At 59.0% G+C, this 12,486-nt stretch overlaps 1 protein-coding gene and 1 long non-coding RNA gene across 2 annotated transcripts; both read right to left on the reverse strand.

Moving 5' to 3' along the window:
• Positions 1 to 361: 361 nt before the first annotated feature.
• Positions 362 to 1,349, reverse strand: LOC134433435 (uncharacterized). The gene is made up of 2 exons (XR_010031556.1): positions 1,266 to 1,349; positions 362 to 898 (listed from the first exon to the last, which is right to left on the reverse strand). It is a non-coding gene; the product is annotated as an uncharacterized LOC134433435 (long non-coding RNA).
• A 2,030-nt stretch (positions 1,350 to 3,379) lies between these two features.
• On the reverse strand, positions 3,380 to 12,074 carry LOC134433411 (uncharacterized). Its single transcript, XM_063182262.1, has 4 exons — positions 11,943 to 12,074; positions 8,048 to 8,493; positions 5,472 to 7,264; positions 3,380 to 3,946 (listed from the first exon to the last, which is right to left on the reverse strand). The coding sequence occupies exons 1-4, from the start codon at positions 11,946 to 11,948 to the stop codon at positions 3,774 to 3,776; spliced, it is 2,418 nt and encodes an 805-aa protein (XP_063038332.1). The 5' UTR covers positions 11,949 to 12,074; the 3' UTR covers positions 3,380 to 3,773.
• Between the last annotated feature and the right edge of the window lie 412 nt (positions 12,075 to 12,486).

Below are 12,486 nucleotides of genomic sequence, written 5' to 3' on the forward strand. Positions count from 1 at the left end.
AAAAGTAAAGGGATAGATTGGTTGTTAGGTACTGAGATGCTCAGCAAAGAAAAGTATATAATGCAATATAACCAAAACTGAAGGGTCTGCAGGCTCGTGTGCAGCTGGAGCTGACAGCTGTAGGCACAGGCTCTGTCACCCACGACCCTGGACTGCTGTGACCTCTTCGATACAATAAACTGCATTTTGTATGCAATAAATGGCATTTTGTATATAATAAACTGCAGTTTGTATACCATAAACTGTGTTTTGTATACAATAATGTTATGGTTTGGGGCTGGCAAAGCCAGAGCCCCCATGAGTACACCTTCTCCCTGATGTCTGCTGTGAGAAGTGACCAGGAAATAAGCAAAGTTGGAACTTAAACATAAAGAAAAGTTTATTAACTAAACTACACACACAATTACTAAACTACACACACAAAAAAAAAGGAAACACAAAGAGAATGAAAACTACACAGAACCACTTCCCCCTCCTCCTCCAGATCCCAGTACAATTCATTTCCCAAAATTATCCACACTCGGTCTGGCACCACCCTTTAGAAAATCAAATCTTCCGCTCATGAAGAGTAGACAGAGTCCTTCCTTGTGCCACGGACTTCTTGTCACAATTAGCACACCGCCCGGAGTCCTGCTGTCTCATGACATCTCCTTTCCATGCCAAGGTGCTCTCACCACCAGGCATGGGATGGGGCAGAGGCCTGCTTTCAGGGTGGGCCTTTTAAGAATGCCTCATCTCGTTCCAAGCAGAGCACACTCTCATCTCTGGGACCTTTGTCCCCCCCATTTCTTCTACACCCCCTGGGGCCGAGGGGTCTCAACACCAAACACTCTTGGCTCCGAGCCTCCGCTTCCCCCTGCAATGCAGCCTCTGTATCACCAGGAAACCGTCCATGGATCTACAACAAAAGAGTCCAGCAAAAATTGCCACTCCATCTTCCCCCATTCCTTCAACATCTCTCTTTCTCTTTGCCAGACCCCCTTACTGGCCTGTTCCTTCCTTCATCCTCCACTCTTATCCCTTTCCTAGGAAAGGTAATGTTCCGTGAAGTTCTCACTATCCACAAGGGTTAAGAGCTCTCCCGGGCAGCTGGACTGCTCGCTGCCTCCCCCTTCTCCTCTCAGCCGTGCTGCCGGCACATGATATCATGTTTCAAGGTAACAGTTCAAGCACAGGCTGCATTCTCTCTGTCTCCAAAAAGGGGGGCGGGGGGGATAAACAGGTCGCTCGATGCTCCCCCACCCTTCCACCGAATCCGGGCCTACCGTAGATGGGCCACGTGGCTTTCCCCTCCCCCAGCCCAGCCAGCAACTGGGCCGGGGGAGGGAGACCCAACTCCTTCACGCCAGAAATCCAAAGAGAGCTCTGAAGGACAAGAGCCCTGCTTTTAACTCCTTGGGTTTTAGTCTCAAGAGGCGGATACAATACTCCACTGGTCAAACCACATGCTCATCTTAAAATCCGACCACCCATTGATGACTACAGCAAAAACAACATATCCCAGATGTCCCATTTCCAGTCAAACCACGACAAACAACTGACATTTTGTATACAATAAACTGCATTATGTATTCAATAGCAGCATTTTGCATACAATAAGCAGCAGTTTGTATACAATAAGCAGTGCTTTGTATACAATAAACTGCAATTTGTATGGAATAAACAGCCTTTTGTATACAACGAGCAACATTTTGTATACAATAAACTGCATTTTATATTAAATATTAAGCATTTTGTATACAATAAACTGCATTTTGTATACAATAAACAACACTTTGTGTACATAAACTGCATTTTGTACACAATAAGCAGTACTTTGTATACAATAAATAGCATTTTGTATACAGTAAACTGTAGTCTGTATACAATAAATGGCATTTAGTACGCAATAAACTGCATTTTATATACAATAAGCAGGATTTTGTATGCAATAAACTGCATTTTTTTATACAATAAATTCAGTTTTGCATACAATGAACTGCATTTTGTATACAATAAACTCCATTTTGCATTCAATAAGCAGCATTTTGAAGAGCAGCAGGACGAGCAAGGCCAGCATGGAGTGCCAGCACCAGTGGGGGATGAGGCAGAGACATCTGACACCCCAAAACCTCACTGGGGCCAGGTTTATCATGTTTAACGTGTTTATCATGTTTCACCTCTGGAGCTGGGTGAGGGTTTGGGTTTCTGGGGTTTTTGCTTGTTTATTTTGCTGCTGGTAGTTTTAGTTTGGGTGGGGCTTTTTTGGGGGGGGGGGTTTGTTTTGTTTTTTTTTTTGGAGGGGAGGTCTTTTTGTTGTTGTTATTTTAATTAATATTAACATTGATTTCTTCTCCTTTAACGGCAGAGACTGGTTGAGTTATGGTCAGGGTTACTCGCGACTGTGAGGCTTCCAGGCCACCTGCTGGCCTTCGCAATTCCTCTTTGATTTTTGGGACAGTTCCCCCTTTTTTAGCTCTTTCTGGGTTGATTCCTCTCTATTTTGGGATCTTTCCCCTTTTTAGGGCTGATTTATTTCTATTTTTGGGATCCTTTGTCCCTTTTTGGGCTGATTTTTCTCAATTTTTAGGGTCCGCTTTCCCCAATTTTGGGCTGATTTCTCTTTATTTTGGGGTCTTTCTCCCATTTTGGGGCTGATTTCTTCCCTTTTTGGAGGATCTTCCTTCCATTTTGGGCTGATTTCTCACATTTTTTGGGATCTTTTCCTCCTTTTTCGCACTTTCTGGGCTGATTTCTTTTGATTTTTGGCATCTTTCCCACTTTTTGGGCTGATGCCTTCAATTTTGGGGATTTCCCCCTCCTTTTTTCCCCTCTTTTTGGGCTAATTACACTTTATTTTGGGATCCTTCCCCACCTTTTTGGGCTGATTTCTATTTTGGGGATCTACCCCCTTTTCTCTCTCTTTTGGGCTGATTTCTCTCCATTTTTGGGTTTTTTTTTTCTTTTTTTAGCCAATTTCTTTTGATTTTGGGGCTACCTGTATTTATCTCCTGGGCTTCTTTATTTATCTCCTGTGTCCCACAAAAAAAAAATCAGGAAAATAATCTGCTTTATTGGTGATTGGCTTTCCACAGAGCGGGGGAGGTTGGCCCTCCCCTTATGTCCCCAGGAGTGTCCCCCTGTCCCTTACACGAGGCTCAGGTGTGGCCCCTCGTGCAAGCCCCACCCACTCGTGCAAGCCCCGCCCCCAGAGCCCCAATCCTCGTGCGACCCCTCCCCAGTGCAAGATTTCGGTCCTTGTGTGACCCCAACAATGACCCTGGAGTGACCCCTTGTGACACTGGAGTGACCCCCATGTGACACTCATGTGACCCCCACTGTGCCACCCCCACCGTGTGACACTCGAGTGACCCCCACTGTGTGACACGAGCCTCTCAAGTGACACAAGACCCCCCCGTGTGTCCCCATGTCCCCCTGTGTGTCCCTTGCGTGTCCTCGTGTCACACAAGTCACCAGTGTGAGCCCCATCCTCGTTCAGGCCTTTGTGTCACCTCATGTCACACTGTGTCACTCCTGTTACCCCATGTGACCTGAGCAGCAGCAGCAGCAGGGACACAGGCGATGAGCCAGGGCCCTGTTACCCTGTGTCACCCTGTGTCACCTCGTGTCACCCCATGTGACCCAGCATCACCCGGTGTCACTGCGGCGGTGACAGCAGGGACATAGCACTCGGGCCATGGCCCTGTGTGACCCAGTGTCACTCGGTGTCACCGATGTCACCTGGTGTCCCCGTGGTGGCAGCAGGGACACAGCAGGCGGGCCATAGCCCTGTGTCACCCTGCATCACCCGGTGTCACCGATGTCACCCCGGTGTCCCCACGATGGCGGCAGGGACACAGGAGCCTGCCCATGGCCCGGGCCAGGCTGGTGCTGAAGGCGGCCGAGATCCAGGGGTTGGTGCAGCTGGTCAGGCTGGCCAGGAGCATCAGGATGGTGAACGCGGGCCCTGGGGACACATGGGGACAGTTGGGGACATCTGGGGACACCCCCAGGAGCGGGACATCCACTCACCCCCAGCCAGAGCCCAGCCAGGCATGGGAAAATATCGGGGTCACCCTTGGCTGTCCCTAGAGTCCCCCTGGCCCTGTCACCGTCCCCCTGGCCCTGTCACCCCCTGGCCCTGTCACCCCCATGGCCCCATTCCCATGTCCCCCACATCTCCAACCCCATCCCTATGTCCCCATCATTGTGTCCCGGTCACCTTCTCCCTGTCCCCCACACCCCCACGTCCCCCGTCCCCATTCGCCCATGCCCATCACATCCCTCTGCCCCCCAGTCCCTGTGACCCTGTCCTCGTGTGCCCCACCTCTCTGTCCCCAACATCCCCATGTCCCCACCCCAACCCTGTCCCCATGTCCCCTGTCCCTGTGACCCTGTCGCCATGTCCCTGTGTCCCCTGTCCCTGTAACCCCCGTCCCTGTGTCCCCATGTCCCCACTCCTGTCCCTATGTCCCCTGTCCCCCTGTCCCCATGTCCCCACCCTGTCCCTGTGATCCCATCCCCATGTCCCCCTGTCCCCATAACTCCCTGTCCCTGTGTCCCCGTGTCCCTGTGTCCCCACCACCCCATCCTCCTGTCCCCATGACCCCATGTCCCCACCCTTGTCCCCGTGTCCCTGTCCCCATATGTCCCCATGTCCCCTCTCACCTTCCCGGGGCACTCGGGGGATCCCAGACTGCCCAGAGCTGGGCACAGAAGAAGGGTGTCCAGCAGAGCACTAACTGTCCCCATGCCCCTGTGTCCCCATGCCCCTGTGTCCCCATGTCCCTGTGACCCCATGTTCCTGTCCATGTCCCCATGTCCCCACTCTTTTCCCCGTGTCCCCTCTCACCTTCCTGGGGCACCTGTGGGTCCCACATGGCCCAGAGCTGGGCACAGAAGAAGGGCGTCCAGCAGAGCACAAACTGTCCCCATGTCCCTGTGTCCCCTATCCCCCTGTCCCCATGTTCCCATCCGTGTCCCCATGTCCCTGTCCTTGTGACCCCCGTCCCCATGTCCCCGTCCTGTCCCTGTCCCCTCTCACCTTCCCGCGGCACTCGGGGGTCCCACACAGCCCAGAGCTGGGCGCAGAAGAAGGGCGTCCAGCAGAGCACGAACACTCCCAGTGTCCTCATGTCCCCATGTCTCTGTCCCTGTCCCCATGTCCCTGTGTCCCCACCCTTGTCCCCATGTCCCTGTCCCCTCTCACCTTCCTGGGGCGCTTGGGGGTCCCACACAGCCCAGAGCTGGGCACAGAAGAAGGGCGTCCAGCAGAGCACCAACACTCCCAGTGTTCCCATCCATGTCCCCATGTCCCTGTGTCCCCTGTCCCCTCTCACCTTCCGTGGGTGCCCGGGGGTCCCACACGGCCCAGAGCTGGGCGCAGAAGAAGGGCGTCCAGCAGAGCACCAACACTCCCAGTGTCCCCATGTCCCTGTCCCCATCCATGTCCCTGTGTCCCCACCCTGTCAGTGTCCCCTGTCCCCTCTCACCTTCCGTGGGTGCCCGGGGGTCCCACACAGCCCAGAGCTGGGCGCAGAAGAAGGGCGTCCAGCAGAGCACGAACACTCCCAGCACCACCACGGCCATGCGGTGGCTCTTGGCGCGGGCCCGGCCGAGCCCGCCAGGACCGCCGGGGGATCCTCGGAGCGCCCGAGCCACGGCCACCAGCAGGACCCCGAGCAGCACGGCCGGTGCCACCAGCACGGCCAGCGCCACCCAGGTGACATAGGCGCGGGCTCCCCAGGGCTGCGCGAACGCCGCCCAGCAGTCGCTCTCGCCCGGGCCCACCTCGCGCTGCCCGAAGATGCCGACCTGGGGCAGCCCGAAGAGCAGAGCTAGGGCCCAGGCCGTGGCCAGAGCGTCCCAGCGGCGGCGGAACCGGGACAGAACCGAGCGGAACCGGGACAGAACCGAGCGAGCCTGGCCCGCTGCCACCCGCCACCACCGCCTGGTGGCACCGGATCCAGCCGTGGTGGCCCCAGAGTCCCCATCTGGAGTGGGTTGAGGGACCCCCGTAGTGGCCCGGTTCCTCTTCATGGTGGTCTTGGTCCCCTCTGTGGTGGTCCCAGAGTCCCCTATGGTGGCTCCAGATCCAGCTGTAGTGGCCCCGGACCCCTCCGTGGTGGCCCCAGAGTCCCCAGCAGGGGTGGATTGAGGCACCCCCGTGCTGGCCCGGTTCCTCTTCATGGTGGTCCCAGTCCCCTCTGTGGTGGTCCTGTAGTCCTGCATGGTGGCCCCAGGCCCTGTCGTGGTGGCCTCAGATCCAGCTGGGGTGGCCCCGGACTCTGCTGTGGTGGCCCCAGAGTCCCCATCTGGAGTGGGTTGAGGGACCCCCGTGCTGGCCTGGTTCCTCTTCATGGTGGTCCCAGAGACCCCCATGGCAGCCCAGGACCCCCCCATGGTGGCCCCGGACATCCCCGTGGTGGCCCAGGAACCCCCCAGGGTGGCCTGTGACAGGCACCTGGTGGGCATCTGGGGTGACAAGGGGGGTGATGGGGACATTGGGGACACACGGAGGGACATTGGACTGTCATTGGGACTTGGCGGCACTGGGGTGACACAGAGGTACATTGGGGTGACATGGTGGGACATCGGGCTGCCATTGGGACTTGGTGGCACTGGGGTGACATGGAAGAACTTTGGGGTGTCTTTGGGGCTTAGGGACATTGGGGTGACACAGTGGGACATTGGGGTGGCATGGAGGGACACTGGGGACACACGGTGGGACATTGGGGTGCCATTGGGGCTTGGAGACACTGGGGTGACACAGTGGGACATTGGGGTGACATGGAAGGACATTGGGCTGCCATTGGGACTTGGTGGCATTGGGGACACACGGAGGGACACTGGAGTGCCATTGGGACTTGGTGGCACCGGGGTGATGTGGATGGTTGGGGACATTGGAGTGACATGGAGGGTTGGGGACACTGGGGTGGCACAGGGCCCTGGGGGGCACAGGCGGGACATAGCAGTGGTGCCGTCCCTGCTGTCCCCACTGTCCCTGCTGTCCCCAGTGCTGTCCCCAGCGCTGTCCCCGTGTCCCCAGCCACCGGCCGGTTCCCAGGTGCCATCCCAGGTGTCCCTGCGTCCCTGTGCCCCCGTGTCCCTGCCGCTGTCCCTGTGTCCCCACCCCCAGCACCCCTTGGCTCCCTGTGTCCCACCCCTGGTGTCACCAGTGTCCCTGTGTCCCCATCCCCAGCACCCTGAATGTCCCCCTGTGCCACTCCCACTGTCCCCAGTGTCCCCACCTTCCTGTCCCCGTGCGTCCCCATCTCTGGTGCCCCTGCTGTCCCCAATCCCCTTCCGCTGCCACCCCCAGCCCCTGCCACTCCTAGTGTCCCCATGTCCCCACAGCTCACCCCCAGTGTCCCCATGTCCCCACAGTTCACCCCCAGTGTCCCCGTGTCCCCTGTTTGTCTCCATGTCCCTCCTCGGGTGTCCCCAGTGTCCCCATGTCCCTGTACACCATTCCCAATGCCCCCAGTGTCCCCAGTATCCCCGTGTCTCCCAGTTTGTCTCCGTGTCCCCCTCTCGGTGTATCCAGTGTCCCCAGTATCCCCATGTCCCTGCACCTCACTTCCAGTGTCCCCATTGTCCCCATGTCCCCAGTGTCCCCACACCCCACTCCCAGCACCCCCGGGCCCTCTCTGTCCCCACTTCCAGCCCCTGGACTGTCCCGGTATCCCAGTATCCTCGTGTCTTCCATTCCCAGTGTCCCCAGTGTCCCCAGTGTCTCCAGTCCTCCCAATGTCCCTGTGTCCCCAGCCCAACCTCCAGCACCTGGAGTGACCTCTCATCCCGGTGTCCCCAATGTCCCTTGTTGTCCCCGTGTCCCCCAGTTTGTCTCCATGTCCTGGTGACCCCAGTGTCCCCATGTCCCCCTGTTTGTTTCCGTGTCCCTCCCTGGGTGTCCCCACTGTCCCCAGCAGTGCCCCCAGCGCTATCCCCGGTGTCCCCCTGCCCCCTGCCCCACCTCCAGCACCCGGAGTGTCCCCGTGTCCTGGTGTCCCCAGTGTCCCTCGCCACGTCCCCAGCCCTCCCAGTGTCCCCCTTCCCCCTGCCCCACCTCCACCCGCTCCCCTCTCTGTCCCTCGCTGTCCCCCGCGCTGTCCCCAAGGGCCGGCAGATGGCCCGGTGCCGGTCCCACGCCATGGCCACGGCCACGTATGCCGAGGCGAACATGGCGACGCCCTGCAGGTACTTGGTGAGGCGGCAGAGCGGGTCCGGGCCGCGGAACCGGTCCGTGAGGTCCCACAGCAGCTGCGGCAGCACCAGCCCCGCCGCCGCCGCCAGGTCCGCCAGACTCAGGTGCCGCAGGTAGCGGCGGAGCGGCCGCGCCGGGCGGGCCGGGGGCTGCCCGGGGGCGCGGGGGGCGCGGGGAGCGGGGCGGAGCGCGAACAGCACCAGGAGGTTGCTGGTGACAGCCAGGAGGAAGAGGAGGGAGAGCACCGAGACTTCAGCCACAGCCAGAGCCGCGTCCCGGGGGGGAGCGGGAGTGACCGGGGGGGGCGTCTGGGAGGGAAAATGGGGAGAAAATTTGGTCTGGAGGTGTCATAATGGGGGGAAATGGGGGGGGAATGGAGGATAAATGGGGGGGAAATGGGTCTGAGGTCGTCATAATGGGGTTCTAGGGGGCAGAAATGGGGGAGAAATGGGGTCTGGGGGTATCACAGGAGGGAAATGGAGTGAGAAATTTGGTCTGGGGCGGAGAAACTGAGCCTGGGGGTCTCATAACAGGGATAAATGGGGGTAAATGGGGTCTGGGGGGAAGAAATAGAGTCTGGGGGTGTCATAACGGGGCTCTAGGGGGGTCAGTGGGAGTCAATGGGGGCTGCCCGGGGGCGCGGGGAGCGGGGCGGAGCGCGAACAGCACCAGGAGGTTGCTGGTGACAGCCAGGAGGAAGAGGAGGGAGAGCACCGAGACTTCAGCCACAGCCAGAGCCGCGTCCCGGGGGGAGCGGGAGTGACCGGGGGGGGGGCGTCTGGGGGGAAAAATGGGGAGAAAATTGGGTCTGGAGGTGTCATAATGGGGGTCTAGGGCGTGGAAATGGGATCATAAGGGAGGGAAACGGGGAGAAAAACTTGGTCTAGGGGGGAGAACTGGGAGAAAATGAGGGGGAAAAGGGTCTGGGGGGGAAGAAATTGAGTCTGGAGGTGCCATAATGGGCGTCTAGCGGCTGAAATTGGGGGATAAATGGGTCTGGGGAGTCATAAAGGAGGGTCCGAGGGGAGAAATGGGGTTTGGGAGTGTCATAATGGGAGGTCTAGGGGGTGGAAATGGGGGCTAATGGGGGGAAAATTGGGTCTGGGGGGGAGAAATGGGGGTTAAATTAGGTCTGGGGGTGTCAGAGGGGGTAAATGGAAGGAGAAATGCGGTCTGGGGGCGTCATAATGGGGGTCTGGGGGTGTCACAGAAGGGGAAATGGGGAGTAAATGGGGTCTGGGGGAGAAGAAATTGGGTCTGGGGGCGTCATAATGGGGGGAAATGGGGTCAGCAGAGGGGAAAATGGGGAGAAAATGGGAGGTAAATGGGTCTGGGGGCGTCATAATGGGGGGGAATGGGGGTAAATGGGAGAAAAATGGGGTCTGGGGGAAGAAATTGAGTCTGGGGGTGTCATATTGGGGTCCTAGGGAGGTCAATGGGGGTCCGTGGGGGCTGCCCGGGGGCTCGGGGGACGCGGGGAGGGGGCACAGGGCGAACAGCACCGGGAGCTGCTGCACACGGCGAGGAGGAGGAGGAGGGAAAGCAGCGGGATCTCCGCGACAGCCAGGGCAGTGTCCCGGGGGGGCGCGGGAGTGACCGGGGGGCGTCTGGGGGGGGGGGAAAGGGGGGGAAATGGGTCTGGGGGTGTCATAATGGGGGGAAATGGGGTCTGGGGAGGGGGAAATGGGGGTGAGTGGGGAGGAAATGGGTCTGGGGGTGTCATAATGGGGGGAAATGGGGTCTGGGGAGGGGGAAATGGGGGTGAGTGGGGAGGAAATGGGTCTGGGGGTGTCATAATGGGGGGAAATGGGGTCTGGGGAGAGGGAAATGGGGGTGAGTGGGGAGGAAATGGGTCTGGGGGTGTCATAATGGGGCTCAAGGGGGGGAAAATGGGGGAGAAATGGGGTCTAGGGGAGAGAAATGGGGTCTGGGGAGGGGGAAATTTGGTCTGGGGGTGTCATAATGGGGAGGAAATGGGGGGAATGGGGAAGAAATTGAATCTAGGGGTGTCGTAATGGGAGTCTAGGGGTGGAAATGGGGGGGAAATGGGGGCTAATGGGGGGTAAATGGAGTCTGGGGGTGTCATAAGGGGAGTCTGGGGGGTGGAAATGGGAGCGAAGGGGGGGGTAAATGGGTCTGGGGGTGAAGGGGAGGGGGCGCAGGACCAGCAGCACCAGCACTTGCTGGTGACGGCGAGGAGGAGGAGGAGGGACAGGACGGAGACTTCAGCCACAGCCAGAGCCGCGTCCCGGCGGGGAGCGGGAGTGACCGGGGGGTCGTCTGGGGGGAAAATGGGGGAAAATGGGGTCTGGGAGGAACGAAATTGAGTCTGGGGGTGTCATGATGGGGGGAAATGGGGGCTAATGGGGGGAAATGGGACTGGGGGCGTCGTAATGGGGACCTAGGCAGAGAAATGGAGGGGAAATTGGGGAGAAATGGGGTCTGCGGGGGAGAAATTGAGTCTGGGGGTGTCATAATGGGAATCTAGGGGGTGGAAATGGAGGCGAAATGGGGGCTAATGAGGAGGAAATGGGTCTGGGGGTGTCATAAGGGGGGTCTGGGGGGCAGAAATGGGGGAGAAATGGGGTCTGGGGGTATCACAGGAGGGAAATGGAGTGAGAAATTTGGTCTGGGGGGGAGAAATTGAGTCTGGGGGTGTCATAATGGGATCTGGGGAGGTAAATTGGGGGTAAATGGGGGGTGAAATAGGGAGGAAATGGGGTCAGGGGGGACAAATGGGGGTCTGGGGGGGAAATGGGGAGGAAGTGGGGGGGAATGGGGGTAAATGGGGTCTGGGGGGTCATAATGGGGGGCAATGGGGAGGAAATGGGGTCTGGGAGGGGGAACTGGGGGTGAATGGGGAGGAAATGGGTCTGGGGGTGTCATAATGGGGGTCTGGGGTGGAAATGGGGGGAAAGGGGTGGAAATGGGGAGTCAGTGAGGGAAAATGGGGAGGAAATGGGTCTGGGGGGGGTCTTGAGGGGGAAATGGGATCTGGGGGGGAATGGGGGAAATGCGAGGGGGAAATTGAGTCGGGGGAGGAAATGGGGTCAGTGGGGGAGAAATGGGTCTGGGGGTCATAATGGGGGTGTAGGGGGGAAATGGGGTAAAAGGGGGTCGGGGGAAATGGGGTCTGTGGGGGTAACGGGGTCTGGGGGTGTCATAATGGGGGCCAGGGGGGAATTTGGTTTAAATAAAGTCTGGGGGTCATAATGGGGGGTCAGTGGGGTCTCAGGGGGAAATGGGGTCTGGGGGGGGTCCTACAGAGGTGAGTGGGGGGCCTAAATGGGGTCTGGAGGGGTAAATGGGATCTGGGGCGTCATAAAGGGGGTCTGGGGGGTCATGGGGGGTAAATGAGGATAAATGGGCTCTAGGGGATAAATGGGGGTGCACGGGGGCCAAATGGGGGTCTCAGTGTGGGGGTCTCATGGGAGGTAAATTGGAGTCTGGGGGTGTCACAGGGGGTAAATGGGGATCTGGGGGTGCCCAAAGGTGTCTGGAGGGCAGGGGGTGTTAAAGGGGGGGGGAATGAGGGTGCAGGGAAGGGTTAAAGGGGGGCTGGGGGCTCTGGGGGTGTCCGGGGTGGGGGTGGGGGGGGGTTAAACTTGGGGGCGGGTTAAAGGGGGCTGAGGGGCTACGGGGGCTTTGGGGCGGCTGGGGGGACTGGGAGGGAGGAGCCAAGGGGGGGTGGTCTGGGTGGGTGAGGGGGGGGATTGAGGCAGGACTGGGACCCCCCCTCCCCTCCCCCCCCCGGTACCTCCATGCCAATTGTGGGGTCCCTCCGAATTCTGGGGAGGGGGCGTTCCCCGCACACCTCGGCACCAGTTCAGCGGGCACTGGTGGCACTGGGAAAGGCCCTGCGGGACTGGGAGCACTGGGAGTGGGGGGGAGGGACACCCCCCCCAGGGTGACGTCATCGCGGGGGGGAGGGGGGGGGCAAAAATTCCAAAATTCAAAAATTCCATCCTCATTCCCCAAAATCTTGATAAGGGCAGGGAAAGAGCCGAGGCAGCCCCTCCCTCACCCCCCCGGGGGGGGGCCAAAAGGGGGGAGCGGGGCCCCCCCCGGAGAGAGGCCTCGGGCTCCATCCCATAATGGTTGATGGTCCGGAACTGGGAGCACTGGGAAGGAGGGGAAGGGGAAAATCAAGGAGTTGGGGGAGGGGCGGAAATTGGGGAGGAGGAATTTGGGAGGGGGGAGGGGAATTGGGGACCCCCCCCTCCAGCCCCAAAATAAAGAGACGGGAACAGCACCAGTCCCGTATTGGTTTATTGGCATTTGTACTGGGAACACTGGGAGGA

This window comes from Melospiza melodia, unplaced genomic scaffold (assembly GCF_035770615.1).
Source record: "Melospiza melodia melodia isolate bMelMel2 unplaced genomic scaffold, bMelMel2.pri scaffold_18, whole genome shotgun sequence".
Taxonomy (NCBI): domain Eukaryota; kingdom Metazoa; phylum Chordata; class Aves; order Passeriformes; family Passerellidae; genus Melospiza; species Melospiza melodia.

Coding starts and splice junctions, on each gene's coding strand:
- LOC134433411 (XM_063182262.1), bottom strand. Junction 7,265..8,047: donor AGAGAGGGGAGCGGGTGGAG/GTGGGGCAGGGG, acceptor TGGGGACAGCAG/GGGCACCAGAGATGGGGACG. Junction 3,947..5,471: donor CCCCCGGGCACCCACGGAAG/GTGAGAGGGGAC, acceptor ATGTGTCCCCAG/GGCCCGCGTTCACCATCCTG.